We start from the raw sequence: 21,119 nt of genomic DNA on the forward strand, positions 1-21,119 counted from the left end.
TTTTATTACAGCGTGAAATGAGCTTCTCAGATAAAGCATGTTGTCAACCCACTGCTTGGATTCATGGACATCTACATGCTCTCATGAAAACACTTCAGTTTAGGACAGTGTTGAAGACGCAGGAGACAGATCTGCACTCAGTCGGTCTCCATGTCACTGCTGCCGCCGCCGCGTTTCTCTGCACAGCTGACGAGTCGGCTGAAAATAAGTCCCATCGTCCTCCACAAAACATCACCATGGTGACAAGGCCAAGAGCTGATAGAGAAACACCAGTTGCTATAGCAACAGTCACAGAGCAAGACTGCAAGGTGTTGCGTCCCAACTCTGAGTCCTGTCAGTCACTGTCCACAAAATGTGCACACTCATAGTCTCCGTGTTATCAGCCCAAACAGCAGAGGTGGAAAGTAGCTAAGTACATTTACTAAAGTTAGTGCAGTAAAGTTGCCCTTTGTTCTTTACATCCTAGTGCTAAATATATCCACAGCCAGAAGTGAGAAGCAGCTTGTGTGTGTGTTTTCTCACCACGGCTCAAGTTCCTGAAGCTGCATTAGGGAAGATTTTCAGACCCAGCTGTCCCCTCACACTGAATCTGTGGGCTCAGTGCAGCAGAGCGTCTCCACTGACTGTACAGATATTCAGGCTGGATGAACATAGACTTCATCACTCAAACTTCTGTTTAGCAGCTCAGTATTTAAATGTTCATATCCGCTTTAATTCGTGCTAAAAGGAAATGATGAGTCACACGTCTTTTTACATTAGTCCGTTTTTATTTGTTGATGAAAAACTGAAAACACCGAGTCGTGGTTCTTGTTTTCAAAAGTTACTTTTATTGAGTGTCTGATGCTGCTTTGCCCGAATTCATTCTTTCTCCTGCGAGTCTCCGAACATCGGTTCGACACCGAAACTCATAACAAGCACGTTTCAATTTGTACAGTTCACTGCCAGTTTTCCATGAGTCCTGTGTTGTTCAGGGCCAAAAAGCTTCGAGGACAAAATGATCACATCTTCAGATACATTTGTGAGATGCCAGTGTGCATGGAAATAAACAAGCTGTCACGTCTCATGGTGAGCTCCACACACACACACACACACACACACACGCACACTTGCTGCCTCCGACATCACGCAGACACAAACCTGAGCACAACACGTTACGGTGCCTCTGAGCAGACCAACAACAGACTGCAGGTCAGCGGTTGGACCTGTGATTATTGTACGCAGACCTGAAGGACAGCAGACATTCAAGACCCGACTCACGACCTCAAACACTGTCTTCATTTCACTAGTGTTAAGAAAATGGCCTCACACAGACACAGCTTTTTGTTTTGACCGGTAACATTTCTCTTGAAATTTGAAAGTCAAAGCTAATTTCTTACATCATTTTAGTATCAGATAATCTGCTGAGCTGCAGGATCAAACCAAACAAAACAACATTAATTCATAGTAATATTTTTAGGATCCACTGTATTAGTTGGGAGGATAAGTCTAGTGTTGCAAGGAGTTATAGTTATCGTCTGCATTTGGGTCGACTTGATCTGGACAATCACAGAATGAATCTACAAGAATGTTTTTGCAAACACAGCTGCTGTTAAATCCAAAAGCAGTGGCAACAAATATGGGAAACTTTTCCTTTTCCACAGTTTTGAAAACGTAACGTTGCTGTCTCAGTTTACACAAAGTCCATCTGCACCCGAACAAATAACAATTTCAGAAGTATTTTGTCCTGTGGGTGTTTTCCTGTGTTTTTGATCAATTAATAAACCTGGGTCACAGATTTGAAATCCTGTACTAACATTAATAAATTAGGATGATCCAGACAACCCTGCTACGCCCTGACATCTTTTTCTCACCTGTGGATCACCTGTGCGTGGGGTTTTGTTGACAAGACAAACACAGAACAGTCCTGGAGCCAGCCGTTGAGGAAACAAGCTAAGAAATAGGCAAGATCCTAAGAAAATTGTCGGGAACCACGGTCATTTGGCCGCAGACGTTCTGAAAATGAACGCACGGCTAAAACTTGCTACGGCAGCTACGCTAGCAAGCAGCCTGGCTGCTTAATCCAACAACCGCTCATTGAATTTCAGTTACCAAATTGTCCCACTTAGTGCAACGTAGTAGAAAAGTGTATCTTGTGGAACAGAGACTGTAGCTGTCACAGTTTTTTGGACAAACCTTGAAATGCTCTTTGCTAATCATGAGTTAGCATGCTAGGTTTAAGCTGCAACAATAAAGCTAACAGTTAACTGTACGCTAACACACTGAAGTACATACACTAGCATAGCAACATGTCCGTGAAAAGCATCGGCTAAGTAATCTATGCAAGGCAAAATAAATGATAAAATATATAAAAAATTAATATGATTAGAAAATATACTTTTACGTCATTTAGTGATAGTTGAGTTTAGATTGTCTACGAACTAAAGTTGCACAATATCTTTGGCTAAACACTACTAACAACATCTTATCAAACATTATATTCCCTTTTTCTAACATTATATGCAATTTTTTTGCTTTTTTTAAATTTGGCACACACACACACACACACACACACGCACACACACACTTGCGGTTTAGAAAAAGAAATCCTTGACTAAAATGAACCATCTTCAGGATTTTATGTGCCCCAAACCCTGACAGAATATGAAAATAACTCCACATTTACTTCGATTTAACAAAATTGCATTGAACAGGACACATAACAACAAACCCTGATTAACAATCCGCACATTAATGTGACCACACATTTGTTTTGAAGGCGTATTTACATTATTACGCCCTTAACATTAACGTGACATAACGGAGACATTAGTCAGATCCAGTGTTTCTCCAGTCTCAGAATCAGATGATGCACTGGATTTAAGAAAAACCTGAATTTCATCACTGAGAGTCTGACAGGTTCAATACAAGCCTCTTTTGTTTTTTATTAAGTAGCATAATTTGGTTGAATTTGTTGCTGATATGCACTGATATTCTCACAAATGCTAGAAAACTCTTCAGAGCATCTTAGAGAACTAGTTTGACAATGATTAAAATATTTGATTTGCTTGCGTTAGACACAGAAAAGATCCTAAATCTGTTGCTAGCAGCTAGTTAGCTTAGCTTAACATAAACACTGGAAACGGCCAAAATGTAGGTTTTCTGTGACTGGAAGCAAATGTTCAGAGTAACTACACCCTGACAGGATTAACATGACCAGTTGGTTTTCAGACGGATCCACTACCACCAGGCCAACAATGGTCCCAAATAGATTTTTAGCTTTTCCATGTCTTTTTTTTTCCCCCAAGATTTCGTATGTTTGATAATGTTAACACGTAAATAACTTGGAAACCAAGACCCTCATAATCAGCGTGACCATTATTATATTTGTAACTTGATTGTAATGAAGCGCTTGGTTTTTGCTGAAAACCAGAACCATTACCACCCCGAACATTATAGCAGTAAAGGTGGGTCAGGCCTGTATGTACAGACATTTTTAAAATATGCTGGAATAGAGACTTGTAGTTATTCCTTTGTGTAATGTGTAAAATGACGAGTTTTGGTTTTAACAGAGGTTGTGTTGCTGGTCTATTTGTAGCTAAATGGTTTCCTGTGCTTCCAGTGTTCATACGAAGCTAAGATGACTCACTTCATATTTATTCATATCCAGATTGGAGAGTAATGGACATTTTCCCATTTAATTCTCATGGTAGTAAATAAGGTATTTCTGAAAGTTTGAAACTTACTTTAAAATCCCCATATTGTGATTCCCAGTTTGGGGAATACTGCAAAACGGGCCACCGTTCATCTGAGCGAGGCCGAGAACATTAAAGAGGTAAAACACCTGGTGAGAGCTGGTGAGTAATGGCGACTAAAATACGAACAGTGCGGTGAAACGGCAAGTTAGAGGATTTCGAGGCTGTTTGAAACCATGAAAGTGCAGAAATCCTCCCAAAAGCAAACAGGTAGCAGAGTCATTTCAAACAGGCGGCCTTGACATTTTATGGCACAAACACACAAACAAAGGCAGTTAAGCAGAAAAGCAGATGGAGACACTTTTCCACAAGGCAACACACCCGACGGTGTGATATTTAATGCTGCTCACAGTCGGCCTGGTGTGTGACGACTCCGAACAGTTCATCCAGTGAGTGGCTGCAAACTTGGAGATTAAGAACCCATGCAGGTCCCATGCGTCCTTGGACAAAGCTGCAGGACTTTCGATATTTCGATAGCATGCAGTGGATCAGAAAGCAGTGTTGGTTTTAACCCCGTTCAGACTGTATCAGTTTTTCCAGCACTGGCACAATTGCCATTCTTTTGATTTCTGTTGATTTCAGACTTGATGGTCTGAATTCTTACTATAACTCTCGACCCGTTTGGATAGAATAGTCAGAAATTCCTGTCACAGGACTGAGATCCAGATTCACTAAGATTTCCGTGGGAGATTTGAAGATAAAGTCCCTTTAAATCTCAATTTTTACTTCTCAGTATGTGCGTGTGTTTCTCATGGAAATTTCATCAGCAGCTTAAATCGCCGAGGATCAACCCAGCGAGACATAAATGATTGTGCAGTGTTAATATTATAGTTTCATAGCTAAACTCATTGACAGTAATTTTCTCATCTCTAAAACGGGGGCGTTGCATTGCAGGATTGTTACCAGCAAAGTACAGGCCATGTACTACATGTAGTGGGTAAACTTACACACTACTACAAAATGGCAAACACACTACACAGTGAGTAGAGGCTGATCCAGACGGACCAAAGAAACAACCTACGTTAGTGACTTTTGTAACATTTCAGTAGCAGTTTGCTACTAATTAAAAACAGATACCATAACTAGATATGAGCAAAATGAATTTATTAGTATATTATTGGATTTTATTTTGATGCATGTACCTGCCTGAATTTATTTGCGGTTATCTCGCAACATTTTGTAGATATGTTGAGATATCGCCACCAGAAATATCTGGCTTGGAGTCGCACTGGGAGGCAGATATTTTCCCCCTTCAGCTGCCTATAATGGTGCTTAAACATGATTGTTGTAGCTTGTAAGCTAACTAGCAGCAGATGATGTGAAATAAGTCAGATCCAAATTATCCTGTTGCCGGTTTCTTTTAAACAATGAATACGCTTCTCTTTGAATGACACCTGATTTAGTGCAACATCCACTGAGAGTTGCATTGGATGCAGGCCTGACTTGAACTGTACATAGTTTGCTTGCTTGTTTAAAATAATTTTCACTATGCACAGTTACTAAGTCGTCTTTCCTATCTGATCTTTTAAGTGCTGATGTCACCACACAAACCTTGAATGAATCTGGGCCTGAGTGATAAACTGGAGGTTTCATAATGGGCAGTAAGTGACATGATGACTCTGTGTCAGACACTTTCCCATCAGACAGTAGTAACGGATAGAAGCGGACTGGGGCAGAGCTGACTGTCACTCTCCACTCGTGTCCCATGAGTCAGCAGCTCCTCCACCGTTGTCCAGTCGTCCAGCAGCTTGCTGTTCCTCAGCCGGTTCTGCTTCATGTGGCTCAGCTCCAGCACCGTCTGAGATGACAGAGACCCCTGGACTCCACCAGCGTGCTCCTCCCCTCCTCCTCTCCTCTCCTTATGTTGCCGCAGCAGTGCCAGGTGACGTCTCCTTTCCGTCCGGCTCCAGTATCGCCCCGCCCATCTGCCGTCTTCTCCGTCCTCCTCACCTTGTCTCTGCCCACCTCCTCTCACCTCCTCATCTGTTGTGACCTCGCTGCGTTCCCTGGCTAATTGGTAAGCTCGGGCTCTGAGCAGCTGGTTCCGGACTGACTTAGGGTTGGAGAGTCTGGAGCGGGGAGAGGGGGGAGAGTGAGGGCTACGTTGCGGGGCTCCCAGGGTGCTGTAGAAAGGAGACGAAGAACCCTTAGAGTTTCCGCTGCGGTTCCCCAGAGTCTGAAAGCCACGCCAGTCTGACAGGCCACTGGAGCCAGATCCAGGACTCTTAGGGAGAGAGTCCTCCTCTCTGCTCCAGTTTGAGCCCTGACTGTTTCTCAGCGTGTTCTGATGATTGGCCAGACTAGTTCTGTCTATGCTGAGATGAGTGGTGGGTTGACCATTACTGGGATAACTGGCCCTGCTCCCTGGAACCATCGTGTTGCTGGTTGCTCCTGGCTGGTTGTTTTGGAGTTTATTTTTCACGTTGTTCGGATCGGTCACGTTGGGGTGACTGGCCCTGCGGCGCCGCTGTCCTTGACTCAAATCTGTTATTGTTTGACTCCGTCCTGGAACATCTGTCATCCCACCTGCTTCCTGCTGCTGCTCCAACCATAGTGCCCTCCGCCTGCAGGGCTCAGTGCGACAACCTGCAAAGACACAGTGAAATCCAGAGTGGTACACGACATCTGCAGATACACAAATAGGACTGTAGCCTATATAACAAAAAGTTCCTCACAAGGGAAAAGTCAGCGTCCTTAAACAGCTGCACGTTGGACCAAACTTAGCAAGAAACCTGTTTTTTTTAATGGTGTAAAAGATGATTACAAAGGCTTTGTGCTTAACACCTCTGGCCTAAGTCATCCCAATTCTAAAACAATACCACATTCGTATTTAGTCAAAGGGTTATTCAAGAATGAATTAGAGCAATATGCAAGGAAGGGTAGTAAGTTAGAATATCAGTATTAAAGAAGTAAGAGGGTTAGGAAGTAAAGAAAAATCAGGAGGCGTTCAAAACAATAAAGGAGGTAAATAAAGCATTAAGGAAGTTAGAAGGGTCCAAAGAAGAAGGTACAGAAGGAAGGAGATGCCAAAGGGCTTAAGGAGAAGTAAAGAGGTCAACAAGTAAGTAAAGGAGCAGATAAGTTAGGAAGTACAGAAGGAAACAAAGAAGAGAGCACAGCAGTACAGAGGGAAGGAAATAAACCAAGTAGGTAACATGAAGTTAAGGTGAAAAGTGAAACGATATATTCTTTATACACTAATAGTAATATTAAAGATGTCCAGTTCAATTTTAAGGACAGCTTGGACAAACAATTGTTAGGCTCAGATTTTCTTATCTTTGGAATGTGCAGACGTTGGACTGTTTAAATGAAATATGAAGCTTTACTAACCAGTAGAGGGGGAGGATGGAGAGCAGTGGCGAGGTAAGGTGGGACTCCTCTCCGCTCTGTGGAAGTGAACTGTTGTGGTGGTGCTGTTACCCACGGTGCAGCGGGAGGCCTGCGTTGCTCCAGGGTGAGTCATAGGAGTTGTCTCTGGGATGGACTCCAAGTCCCAGCGTCCTCTCTGCTCCCGAGGGGAGTGGCCCGAGCGTAGATGGTGAGTTTGCCGGTGGGCGTGACTTCCGTGAATCTTATGCAGCCGTCTGTGCTCTCCAGTGCTGACGCTGTGGAAACCCGAGTCGCTGGGTTCAGAGGAGATCAGGGACTCTGAGGAAGTGGAGGAGCCTTGGGAGGACGCTGTGTGTCCTGGCAGCGATGACATGGCATCTGTCTCAGCTTCAGAAAGTGCCACCCTGTGATGTGGGCTGTCAGGGCCACATCCCAGTCCACTGTCGAGCTCACTGAGGGGAAGGTAGCCAAGAGGACGCTCCAGCCGCCACGGAGGACGGTAGTCGGACTGAAGGGGGAAAAGATAATTAGAGTACGTGGTAAATTTACCAGGATAAAATTACTGCATAAGAACAATATAGTTAGAGACACAGCATAAAGCAAGATTCATGCTGATCTTCTTCCTTATACATGCTCCAAAACTTTGATGACCAACATGTTTCTAAAAGCCAAAGTGCACAGCGAACAGAAATACAGTGTTTGTGAGGCAAGTGACTCGTTACCTACCTGCCTGGGGAAATTGTCCGGCTCCATCTCTTCGGTGTTGTAGCAGCCGATCAGACAGCTTTCTGAGTTTGGCTGGTAGGGCACCATTTCCGGACACTTGGAAAGAACCAAAATCACAACAGAAGTGAGTTTATCACTTTTGTAACATACAGACAGACGATAGGTTACTACAACATGATAAATCACCTGGTAGTCCAGTCGGTCCAGGTGATCTAAGCTGTAGGAGACGCTGGGCAGGTAGTGGTTACCTGTGTGCTGGTCATTCAATGATCTAGGCAGGTAGCCATTGGGTGTGTAGACATCAGGTGACATCAACATGCGACCATTAGTGGAGTATAGATCAGGTGAAACAGTCATGTGACCATAGTAAGGCCTGTGTAGAGGAAGCATTCAGGTCGGGATTTATTAGAAAATGATGCCAAAGAGAACTTACCAGAATACCAGGCTTCAAACCATGGAGGCTCATATTTCTTGATCCTTAGTAAATTCATCAGTGAATATTCAATAGTTTTGATCTACATACTGTACATAATCATGTTTTGCACAGAAAGTTGTCTCAGCAGAACAACTTCTCACTTGTGAATATTTATGAATGTGCTGACTCAATGCAATATCATGCTGACCTTCCCCAGAACTTCTGGTTTGTCCTGTCTCTTTCAATCATCAACAGACAGGGCTGATGAGAAATATGCTATGTATCATTATCATTATCAGCAATTGTACGTTAGATCAGACCTTCAGCATTTCTATATGGCTAGAATGGAATAACAGCTCATTCTGAAATAATTAGTCAGTGACATTTGCAGTTGAATCAGTTGAAATCACTTCTTAGATTGAAATGTTGAATATTTGACTTCCTGGTCCCTAATGGTTCCCTAACTTCTACCCCTGAAGCTTCACCCTTGGCTCAAGCTCATCCAATTCCCCAAATCATGCCACACGTTGCCATTGTCCCCCTGAAAAGACCCACACTTCCATTCGCTTGCACAGCTGGGGATGCTGATGTGGGGACACATACTCTGGACAGTAGGAGCAGTGATGAAAACACTTCTACAGTGGCACTTTGTCGCAGCTTCGTGTCCCCAAATGGTTTCAGGTGCCCTGGACTGGTGTTGTAGGATGGTGCTGATCCAAGGTCCTGGTGTGTTTGCATTTATGAATGTTTGCTTCTATGTACTGTATGTGCTCGAAACTACAGAACCCTCAGATAAAATACTGGAACTAAAAAAATAAAACAAGATATTAGTTAAAACACAAAGGTTTGCTGCCATGTCCTCAGTTTCCTGTCTTAATCCAGGACAACAGGACGACGTGAGTGAATGAACACCATTAACATTTGCCACAGCAATGGAAGACCGATTGTCCCAGTTGTGGTCGAACTGTTGGTGTTTTTATGCTGCACAAGCCCAGTTACACAAACACACCCGGATCCAACAGCTTAACTCCATCATCACCCTGGCAGCAGTACCCACCCTGTGCTGTATCCATCTCCTTGGCCTTCCTCTCCCTCCATCAGTCCCATGGCTCTGAGGGCCTCCCAGTGTTGTTCTGATGGGACACTGCAGTCAATCGCACAGTGGGACCGCCGCCGCCTGTGACCATGTCCCCTTCTGCCGTCCACCTGCACAGTGATTTGCTGCCCATATTCATCAACAAAGTGCAGCTCCTCCCGGTGATGGTGATGAGAAGGTTCGTGGGTTTTGGCCTGGTGAGAGGGAAAATCCACACATCAGAGCTTGTATTGAACACACTCAACACAAGGAACAATAGCTGAGCTAAAAAAGTTCTCTAAGCTTTTTTTGTAAATCTGATATGACGTACAGTTTCATCCTGCTCCCACTGAGCTACAAAAACAGATAGAGGCGGCATAAACACACAGTTCCAAAGTGGGAGTTTGGCCTCCAACACAAGGCCAGTCAGGTCTTTTGATTTAACTTTTTGGTTTGCTTCACTACAATTGTGTTGCATAACGTGGCATATGACTCACACCGTCTTTATGTAAAAAATAAAATACTTTTAAAAATGAGCTTTTGTAGTTTGAAACCAGGTGAGAAGAGGTTTCTATTCCAGCTGATTCCAGTTATTATTTCTTCTTATTCTGCTAAACTTGTTGTTTTATATTGACTTACATGGAATAGTGTTTCTTTGCACAGGAGACTACAGGTCAACAACACCAGGTGATGAAGCTACTTTGTGTCCTTCAGCTAAAACATGTTTGTGATTCCTTATGACAATTGATTATTTTTCACCACGTAAATAATTCACTTCAGTCCTGTGTTACTACACACCTGAGTGTCTTTTAGCCTCACTACTGAGATTCTGCAGACAAACATTTGTTTGTACACTTTGATATGAAATTGATTCACTGAAGTCTGTTGACTAACGTAAATGCGACGGGGACTTTTATCCAAAAAGCATGTTGTCATCAATGACATTCCAGAGGGCAAAGCAGCATCTAGGTATATATGTCTATGGTTCAGTGAGTGAGGGGCGTTGTGGCCCACCCCCCATGATTAAATTCATTCAGCTCACAGTGGCAGAGAGCTGAGCCCTGGACCCTCTCACTTTTATTGCTTCAGAGAGGAGCAGGACAGTTCTCTGCCCCGTCTCCCTGTAACTACGTCAGTCCGACTGCTGCTCAGCAGCCTGTTAATGTTACTGCAGGAGAAGCTGGAGTAGAGACACAGGTACATAAAGACCAGTTTTAGGAGGATCAGGGAGCAGCAGCTGGTGAAGGAGCTGGTGACGATGTAGTGTTGTTAGTTTTGACCTCAGTTCTTCAGTGAGACATTTTTCACAGCCAGGATGCAGCGCGGCTTTATTAGTGTGACACGACAGGAAAAAGGATTTTCTCATTTTCTCCCAGTTGTAAAGATGATTTTTATAAAACGAAGCCGGAGCAGTAAACATGAATTCAGTCGATCAGTTGATAAAAATATTTCTCTGTAACTTTTCATGACCGAGGTGAAATGACGTCTCTATCATTTCTGATTCTTTGGTGTGTAGGTCTGCAGTAACAGCTTGGGACACACCAGGTTCATTCCCCCTTCACAGACCACCGTGCTGCAGAAGGACAGATCGGATCAGTGCATGAAACGCAGCTTACAGCTAAAACGCAGAGATGCTTCTCTTCCTGGGAAAGAATTCAAACCTTTCTGAGAAACATCGGGACCCAGGACAGACTGAACTCCCGGACCAGAGACTAGTGACTGAGACTGAATCGAACCAGAAAGTCACATTTGCAGGCCACATAGAACAGAAACAGTGTTCACGACACGACAGACGGCTGCTTTGGGGAAACTTTTGGTTTGTTTGGTTAGAACAGTGGCTTTTCTAGAAGCTTTTCAGTGTCTCTGTATTGATAGTTAACCTCAGATGGTAACATCAGCACTAATTATTTTCTCAGCACTAATTAAGGTCAGAAAACTGCACAGGGAGTCTTTAATCAACTCAACTAAAAGAGAAATGATTTCCTTTGTTTAACCACAGAAAATTGTTGCATTTGCAAGTTTGAAGTAATCCATGACAAACCAGACAGAATCTGTTGTTTTACCTGATATTCTTTGTGGGCTATTACACTAAAAATGATGTCTCACATTATATCAGAGAGCCCAAGGAAAACGCTGGGCCTGTGTCACCATTCTGTCAAATCAGAACATAAAAGGACAGCTCACGGCCTAAAGGACATTCTGCCATCATGGCTGCCGAGTCCAAGCGATGGCACAAGGATAATGCTGCTGGTTTGTGCGATAACATCACATGTGAAAGTGAAGATGCAGGGAAGTTAATGAGACTCGTTCCTAACAGCAGCACAATGTAGGTCAGGATTCAGCCGCTCTGTGTGTAACCTCTGGACCAACACTGGGGTCTTTACACTCTCAGTGCGAGGCCTGAGGGCTGGGGGGTGCACACACAGGCATGAACAAAGAAATCCTGGCACGCGTGCACGGACATGGATGTGCACATGTGCATAAGTGTAAGTTCATACATGTGGAAACCTGCTCCACACAAGCTCACACCAGCAGAGAGACGCACACGCATGTGCAGAATTCAGGGAATGAGAGTGATGTGCTGTAGCCTGGAGAAGTGTGCTGCGCTCCACTGCACTTTGACAGTAATCCAGACTGACCCCCCCCCCTTCATCTGTCTCTCTCTCTTTCTCTGTGTTTCAGAAAGCTTTACGGAGTCTCAAAGTGAAAAACTGCCCAATGTGACCCCCCTTTGGAGCCCAAACTCTCAGCGTGCACAATTAAATGAAAGTGTCAAATGCAGCAGGCAGATCCAGAGATGACACATCAGATTGTGAGAATTTCTCGCACTGCACTTTAAAAAAACTTCTTTAATTACATCATGCAATCAAATTCATATCCATCAGAGCAAAGAAGGGTTATTGGGCACTATTAGGCACTTTAAAATGTAAGACTTGAGGAACATTACATCCCATCATTCCATCTGTTTTGCTCTGCCACTATTTCACTTCCCTTCACTGAACTTTAAAACATGCGTTTTATCACACGTTTCCTCCTCAGCTAAGCATAAAAACTTTATCGTGACATTTAAAAAATATGTAGATTTTTCACATTTCTGCTGCTTCGATTCAGGATTTCTTTTGTGCAGACAGTGGAAATATTAACTGGCGGCTTAAAAATGGCCCACAGAGCTCACAGCACTGCAGAAAACAGAAGAACACATGCAAACAGACAAAAGCAGCTTCATTAATTTCAGCTTTAAAAAAACGCTCACTAGCAAACTAACTGTTCTTCAGATTTTACGAAGGCTCGTAAACGTTCATGGGAGTCAAATCATTTCTAAATGAGAACCGTCGGTCACGTGCAAACCGTGCACTCGTAACTTGTCATACTTAAAGTAGATGGTTTCTCGATCTCTAATTTTCTGGCCACTAATGCGGCTTTGGAACAATACAAGAGCTTAAAAGAAATGAAGCAAATGTCCAAAGTAATCGAACACTCGATGCAAATAGCAGTAATTAAGAAAACCAAAGTTCTTACACTAACAGTTCATGTGCAATCAAATGACTCAACGTCTCAGTCGGCTGCTTTACACTTCATCATCATCTCCTTTCCCGTCAGCACAGACAGTTTAAACATTTACATGTGGCTCTTCTGATCCACTCGGAGGCTAAACTGCTTTCACCAGGTCGATGATACTCAGGAGCAGGAAAGAAGAGAATTATTAATCACAGGGGAGATTTTATCTCACCCTCACTGAGATTCTGTCATTTGAGTTTTGGCATTTAAAGACTGAAAACCTCATAAAGCTCTGGCAGCGTCAGTGGTGCTGCAGCATTCAGTGTGTTGACTGTGGCTTTATGATTCATTATTGAATGAGACCCAATGTGTTTGTGCAGGGAGGCAGACGTTTGCAGAGAGTTTGACAAAAATCCTTTTCTGCTCCTCAGCATAAAGCAAAAACAAAGTATATTTCCTGAACTGTCTGGCTCTGTGGTACTGATGTTAGTAGAACAACCATTTCTGAAGTTAAAGCCGCTACAGCCGTTTGGTTCAGATGTTGGACATTGATTTGTTCATCAGTTCATCGTAACGCAGGGCAGGTTGAACTGGGCCTCAAAAAACTAGGCAACAAGGAGGAAAAAGGACAAGGTTTTGCCCGGTGATGCCTGGCAGTTGTAATTTAGTTTCATGCTCAAGCAAATGTAGATTTGTTTGTGATTACGAAAGCAGCTGTGGCAGCTGATCTTTAAACTTATCCAACTTAGACTTTTATTTATTGATTTGTTTAAGGGAAGAGATGAGTCCACTGAGGTCCAGCAGATTGTTAGTGATTGATAAAGTTACAGCAACTTTCCCAACTTCTCTGTGCAGTGTGATGTGTTAAATACATGCTGACACGTATGAACGTTCTGCATTTCATGTCCCGTGTGTTCATGTGACACGTGTCCTCAGCCGTCTCACAGATCAGGTCACCTCAGCAGCCATCGCATCAAGTTTCAATCTCCCTCCTCTCTCTGGTTCTACTGTGTGTGTGTGTGTGTGTGTGTGTGTGTGTGTGCGCTACAAAAAGTCGTCTAATAAGGAATTTGTTTCTGTGTGTTGACGAGAGTAAAACCTCCTCTAACATAGCTAGAAAATCATGTGTCCCAGTCTTCAGAGACAAACAAGCCCTGGAAACATTCGTCCCGCCGTCGTCCTCACAGACTGTTCAGCTCTGCGTGACGAAAACGAAAGCGTCCAACTTTAGCATTCAGCCAGTTGATGTGGTGCTAAATGGAAACCCAGCTAAGCAACAAGGAAGAAACCTCACACACTCATGTAGGACAGACACTCACATGTGTCCTCAGTCCTCTATAAGCAGGACAGACATGCAGTACACAAAGTGGGATTCTGCGGTGAAGCTGGAGCTGGAGCACTCTTCATAATGTTCAGACTCCATTCAAATGGAATAATGCAGCACCAAAACAAGTGTACGCTGAGTAGCTCTTCGCTGATTAGTCACCAGCAGAAATGATGCTCGGCAGGGTTAAAAAAAATAAACAACTAAATCAATATCTGTTTCCGCTCTGCACTCAGGTTTTTTTGGCCTATGTCACATATGTTTCGTTTTCAACTGCAAATACACAAAACGTCTGGTCTTCGCTCTGACACCGCGTGAAGCCGCACTGACGTCAATGCGGACAGAGGAACAATAGGTAATATTGACAGAATGCTGTTCTTGAATCTCAGTATGTGACTGTTTGTCACAGCACTTTTTTTCACAAGACGCTGAAGGCAGCAAGACAAAAGACTGCTGAACAAATCAATCAGGAGAGTTTGGAAACTATTTCTTTAAAGACGACTCGTCAGTGACTCGTCTCTCTGACCAATCATTGGTCTGCTTTCACCTCAACACTAGGCGGCTGATACCAGAACGGTACCAGGTACTGTCTGCAACTTCTGTCTGACGGAAAAAGTTGAGGTCAGTCTGCACGATGTGATGGATGACTAGAGAATTGGATTCAGCTTGAAGCCGCAGCTGAAGGAAAAGTTCAAATAAACAGGCACTTTAAGATTCTTTTAACTCCAACTTGAACAAGGTCAATAAAATGTCGGATGTGAGTTTGTGTGGAACAGGCTTTTTTCATGGAAGACGTTGGAGTAGAAGCAGTGGACCTAGTTCCAGGGTTTACTATGTTAGAGGGTTTTCAGAGACACTTAATGGTTCACAACTATGTTAAGAGTAGTTTCACATGTACTTTACTTGCTGTAGTTACATCTGGGCCATGTGGCCTATAAATAACATCACAATATGTTTAAACTATATCATCTGTCGAGATTTGAAATATTTCAGAAATGCTCCATTTAACTAACCCTGCTGCAATGTCCTTCTGTCAAACACGAGACAGTTTGTCATTTATCTTTATCTTTCCGCTTAGTGACTGTGCTGTTAACTAACTTTTCTATCATGTTGTGCCTCCTGCAGAAACTGAGGCCTCACTGAAAACAAGCAGTTTCTCCCGTGAGATGCTTCTGACTCAGACGATCTGCTGCTCTGTGTTACAGGTGTGAAACACAACTCCAGACAATGTTTGGACCTGATTTTTTGGACACTGTGTGGAATTCATATGTAAATGATGCAGGAAGGTTTGGGTGATGGATGGATCACACAACACTGACTGCAGTGATGTGGCGCTAAGGAAGAATGATTTTTAAGACAACTCTAACCTAAGTCTGATATATTTGGTGCATAGACTTAACTAAGTTTAGTTACACATTTTAAATTCTGCATATTTAGTTTAGATCAGTAAGTTAATTGGCTTCTTATTTAATATAATAGTTAATATAATTTATTAACTCTGACTACCTGAATGTACCTGTGCAGGGTTCTCTCCTCACTTTCCAGACGTTTACAGACAGTTGTTAAAAGAAGAGTGGATGCTACACCAGTTTCAACACCTGATGTGTTGTTTATGTGTAATTGTAATTTAAATTATGTGTTGATGAGATTTGAAAATCATTATATTCTGTTTTCACATCTTCACAACTTTTTTTGGAATTGGGTTTGTGCTTAAAGCTACGATATGCAACTTAAACTACACACTCTGCACAGCCATTCAGGTTTAAGTCATTATCTAATTACAGTGAATAAGAATTCAGCAAAACTTACTAATCAAGCAGAAACTTGTGGAACTGTGATTGGTTAAAGGACGAGCATCGCTCAAAAACCTCTGCTTCGACAGCACATCTCCACAATAAGATCATAGTTGGAGCTGATTTCTAGTAAATATTATAAGAAACATACTTTAAGGACCCAGAAGTCAAAGAATGTATGATGAATAATGTACGGTGGCCCTGAGAGCTCAAAGCACTGAAATCTGAGAAAACACCAACAAAATCACAATGATACACAAACACAACGGAAATGGCTCCAGGAGCAAATAATAATCCAAACTGAAATGTTACTTTTTTGTTTCCTCAGGAACCGTGATGGACATTTAGATTTGGGTTATTAGTTGCTCCTGGAGTCATTTCCATTGTGTTTGTGACTTTTTGCAGTGTGTTTTTTGATCTGTGATGTCATACTGGTGTTTTTGAATATTTGCATATGTTTTCTCAGATTTCAGTGCTTTGAGCTCTTAGGACCATTGTAATAATGGACCATTATTGTATAATCAATTTATTTATTTTGGTATTTAATGTGTAAACATTGCAGCAGGTAAATGTGAACCACTGCTGCTTCATCCATAATAACACATCTGCATTTATTAGATGATTAAATTAGTTTAAACCATCTGAATCTACAAAGTTACCAAAAGTCACATACGTGTACGGTGAACTTAGTAATTTCGGTTTTGCATCTTCTGCTTTTAAACACCACATGTTAACAAAGTGTTGCTACAGAGGTGATTTAAATGAAACCATCATTTTGTTTTAGATAGTGAAGACGGACAGAGCGAAGGTTCACAAAGCAACGTAACGTACTAACGAGTCCATTATGAAGATATAGCAGCAAAAATGTATGTTTATTCCCAGTTTGACAACTCAGCATACATCGACAATACATACAGTACACGTACACACAATGAACTCAGGTCATGACTGAAATAGGAAAATGATTGAACCAGTTTGAAAACACCCCAACATGAGGGTGAATTGTTTGATGCCCCATTTCACCTGAACATGTCATCGAAGGCATAAAGGGGTTTTTGATGTGTTTGAAAGTTCATAAAGTATTTTCCCGGGCAACATGATTTCTAACCAAAGTTAGACTGAAGGAAGTCTTGAGATATTTAGGTGCTTTTGTTGGGTAATTACCAAAAAATGTCCCTAATTACCAGATTTCACACTAGTGGCGAGAAAGTACAACATTTCCCTGTGAATTGCAGTGGATTAATGTAAAGTATGAAGAAAAAATGGAAATACTTGAGTGAAGTAGCTCAAAATACAGTACTGCAGTACATGAGAATATGCACTTTGCCCCACTGCCGAAATTCTGTGTAGATTCTGACCTGAACCCTCCCAAAGCCCCTTAGAGGCAAGAGGACCACACACACACACACACACACACACACAGATATCAAAGCCTTTAGGTCTGAGTCTTCACAGCGTCTCCCTGAGCTTTGTCTGGGTTCACTGGTACTATGTGTGTCAGGGCTTTGTGTGTATGTGGATACTTGTACGGCTCGTTGTGAGGACAACTTTGAGTTTTCTTCCTCGAGGACATTTTGCACATCCACTCAGTTCCTCACACATTCAAATACGAGTGGGAAAATGTGTGTGTGTGTGTGAGATGTGATGCATAAGCAGGTCATCTCAACAAACATCACATCATGTCATCGTCCCTCTCTTCCCCCATCTCTCCCACACACACACAGACACACACACGCCTCCTCTGACTCCTTAAAACACACCTGCCGCTCACTCACCTTGGTCCGAGTGAGACGACAGCCCATTGTGCCTCCTCCTCCTCTGACAGGTAGCAGTTAGAAGGAGAGAAAGATGAGGAGGTGGAGATAAAGAGCGATTGAGAGGTTGGATGAACGACACTGCAGATGGGAGGAACGAGAGAAAAGGAGCGAGGAGAGAGAGAGAGAGAGTTTGCTGATCCTCGTCTGCCCCCCAGCTCACATCTCCAAACTCGGACCCACAATCCCCGGCTAATCAGCATCCTCCTCCACTGCTGAGGGAACCACAGCTCCCATGATGCCGCGGTTCAAACAGCAGCAGCAGCAGTCGGTGGGCAGCAGGTCCATCGCATTAAACCTCTCTCTCTCTCTCCACAGAACAGAAAGCAACACGGGCGAACGAACAGCAGCCGGAGCACAGAGAGGGGCGAGCGAGGCACAGAGGCCACTGAAACCATGAAAGAGAGAGAGATGGAGGTATGACGAGCAGAGCTGTCCTCATCTGACAGTTCTTCTTATTCTCCTTCCACTCTCTCTCCCTTTCTTTCTCTGCATTTCTGCCCTGAACAGCCAATCACGGAGCTCGGATGCAAGGAGGAGGGGAGACGGACACTCCGATTGGCTGAGAGCAGTGTTTTTATTTGTTGAGCCTCCATTCAATGTTTTCTTCTCTCTCTCTCCTCTGTGTTATCATCTCCTCTTCTTCTACCCTCAGTCTCTCTTTTTTCTTCACACTTCACTCTTCACTTCTGTCCCCGAGCTTCAACTGATGCTGATATTATTCTGTCTGCATGTTCAGTTTGACATAATCATTTAGTGAATCATGGCTTTTACGCTAACGTGAGACGAGCCATATTCAGGACACTGTGTACTGTGTGTACATGTACTCATACTTCAGTAACGTCACTTGAATAAACATATTTATTCATGGAGCACATACATGGGTTTAAATACAATGAGAGTCCAAGAAGAAGTTGGTGTCAGATGAAATTCCCTCCTGGAGTTTGGAGAAGTAGCTGTGATGGTCCATCGTTGAGTGGATGAAGAACCTTCAGGTCTTCCTGAGCTATCATCTTTACAATACCATCAGCTGTCGCTTGTAATATCTTCTGTCGCCTCTGATATCATGGTTACACTAAATGGAGATTATTAAATTATTTTGGAACTGGTGCCCATCAAAGTTCAGTCCAAGTTCACTACTTGGATTTTAACTAACTTCTAAATCAGCCCGGGTTAAACCAACGTAACTAACTAACTGAAGCCTTTAATCACAGCATCAGCATCATCTTCACTCATCGTCCCCATAAGTCTGGAGCTCATCTTTGACGACCAACTGAGCTTTACTGACCACATCTCCTCCATGTCCCAGCAGCAGATTTGTCTTCTACAACATCAGAAAGATCAGATCCTTCTTTTCTGCATATGCAACCCAACTCATCTTGTCCCAATTACTCCAAAGCTCCCAGCACCACCATCCAACCCTCCAGAGAATCCAGAATGTGGCAGGACTCATGCCACTGTTCAGATCTGAGCACTGGCTTCTTCAGCTTCAAAGGTCTGACTCTCACCTACCTGAGCTCCCTCACACAGGAAACGGCTCACATCTCAATTCCAGGGTGATTTCCAGCAAACCAGTGACCGACTTGAAGAACAGGAGAAGAATCTCACTGTCTCTACGAGGTCTAAACTGTGTCTTCTTCCAGATAAATTCAGTGTGAAGGATCCTTGGAGCAGTTGCATCAATCCTGACTTCATTTGTTGCAGAACAGTTGTTTAATTTCTAAATGATGGATTTTCTCCCTCAATGACACAAATCGTTTCACGTGTTAAAAATAAATATTTTTTATCAGTTTTTCTCCAGTCCAACATTATCTGCCCATTATCCACCACTTATCCGGTTTATAGTCCCGAGGACATTATCACTGTACTTACAAACTCAGGGAAACAAGAACTCTGAGGCAGAAACTCGTTCCATTAATTTGTCAGGAAGAAGAACTGAGGTGATGATGATGATGATGAGCTCCTCCTGAGGAAACAATGAGGTTGATTACAGAAGAGTGAGAGGAAGATGGGAAGAGAGAGAGGGAGTTATATAAGTCAAATTAATGCAGATTAATGAAGCTCCAGCGAGGAGAGAGGGAGACCTGAACACACACACACACACACACACACACACACACACACACACACACACAAAGATCCACGGCGTTAAACCAAAGACTGGCTCTACACTGCAGCTCTTCTCTTTGTTCTGTGTTAATCACTGCTAACAAACTGTATTTATTCAAAGCACCTAATCCATGCAGGCGTCACACAAAACCCCAAAAAAGTGTATTAATGCCAGGAAGAAACTGCAACTATATAAAACTGTCGAGCATCAAACGACCTTCGGTTCCTGAGGCACAAAAGTGGCAACAACACAACAAATAATCAGATATTGAAGCTCGTGATTAAATGTGAAAGCATAGAAATAAGGCTTAAACAGTCAAGTGTCAGCAGTGGATGAAGTGATGCCTTTTATTTTACTTGAAGTAGTTTTCAGAATCCGTTCCAGCTGAGCCAGCACCTCCAAATCTCACCTGAGCCAACAAAAGGTGCTGTTCATTTTAAGGAGACCCTGCCCCACGCTGACGGCCTTCAGTTACAGTCCCAGTCATCTTAATCCGGCCAAAACCAAAGACCACTTCACATGAAGTAGATTTGTCGCAGTCTCCTCTTGAGCTAATGTACAGCTGCAGTACGTGGCAGGAAATCAAGGAGGAGCTCGTTTCACTGGAAACATTAAAGCTGTGGTCTTCACAGGAAATCAGAACAAATGCTCCAATAGAAAACTGGCTGTTTGCTCCCAGGAGTCACGAAGGATCCTGAAGTGAAGACTGTGCAGCGATGGAGGGAAAAGGTGGATGCAGGTGGAACAGTAAAGGAAACAGGAGTCGAGGGAGGACGAATGGAAAGTAAATCAAAATGTGATGACAGAAAGAATTAAAGGCAGCAGCCAGGACACACGTCACAGTTCATAGTCTCTGTCTCCTGTCTGTCTCTGCTGTTTTCTGCAACTTTCCTCACTCTTCTTCTAACCTTCATCAACTCATATCTGTGCTCCCCTTCCTCTCTCCTCCTCCTCTCTCCCCTTCCTCTCTCCCCTTCCTCTCTCCTCCTCCTCTCTCCCCTTCCTCTCTCCTCCTCCTCTCTCCCCTTCCTCTCTCCCCTTCCTCTCTCCTCCTCCTCTCTCCTCCTCCTCTCTCTTCCTCCTCTCTCTTCCTCCTCTCTCTTCCTCCTCTCTCCTCCCTCTTCTTCAGTCTTGCTGTTCTACTCTTTCTGTTTGACCCCCCCTCCCCTCTCAGTTTGTCTTCCACAGCCTGGGGGAAGGTGGTTGGTGGTGTGGTCACCAGAGGCCTGTGCAATGGGTTCACTGTGTATGCACTACAGTGGGAGGCTCAAACTGTGGCTGGAGGACCCAGACTGGGTCACCA

General features: G+C 43.3%; 1 protein-coding gene across 1 annotated transcript; it reads right to left on the minus strand.

Annotated features, from left to right (window-relative positions):
• Window positions 1–804: 804 nt before the first annotated feature.
• On the minus strand, window positions 805–19,821 carry LOC137140318 (uncharacterized). Its single transcript, XM_067528609.1, has 6 exons — window positions 17,668–19,821; window positions 9,260–9,492; window positions 7,974–8,160; window positions 7,788–7,883; window positions 7,062–7,569; window positions 805–6,317 (listed from the first exon to the last, which is right to left on the minus strand). The coding sequence occupies exons 1-6, from the start codon at window positions 17,692–17,694 to the stop codon at window positions 5,371–5,373; spliced, it is 1,998 nt and encodes a 665-aa protein (XP_067384710.1). The 5' UTR covers window positions 17,695–19,821; the 3' UTR covers window positions 805–5,370.
• Window positions 19,822–21,119: the final 1,298 nt, after the last annotated feature.

Source organism: Channa argus, chromosome 13, assembly GCF_033026475.1.
Source record: "Channa argus isolate prfri chromosome 13, Channa argus male v1.0, whole genome shotgun sequence".
Classification (NCBI taxonomy): Eukaryota; Metazoa; Chordata; class Actinopteri; order Anabantiformes; family Channidae; genus Channa; species Channa argus.

Excerpts from the sequence above, each read along its gene's own strand:
- LOC137140318 (XM_067528609.1), bottom strand. The coding sequence starts at position 17,694 with ATGGGCTGTCGTCTCACTCGGACCAAG. Across the intron at positions 8,161-9,259 it reads GGAGATGGATACAGCACAGG|GCCTTACTATGGTCACATGA; the intron begins GTGGGTACTGCT and ends TCCTCTACACAG. Across the intron at positions 7,884-7,973 it reads TGGACCGACTGGACTACCAG|TGTCCGGAAATGGTGCCCTA; the intron begins GTGATTTATCAT and ends GTTCTTTCCAAG.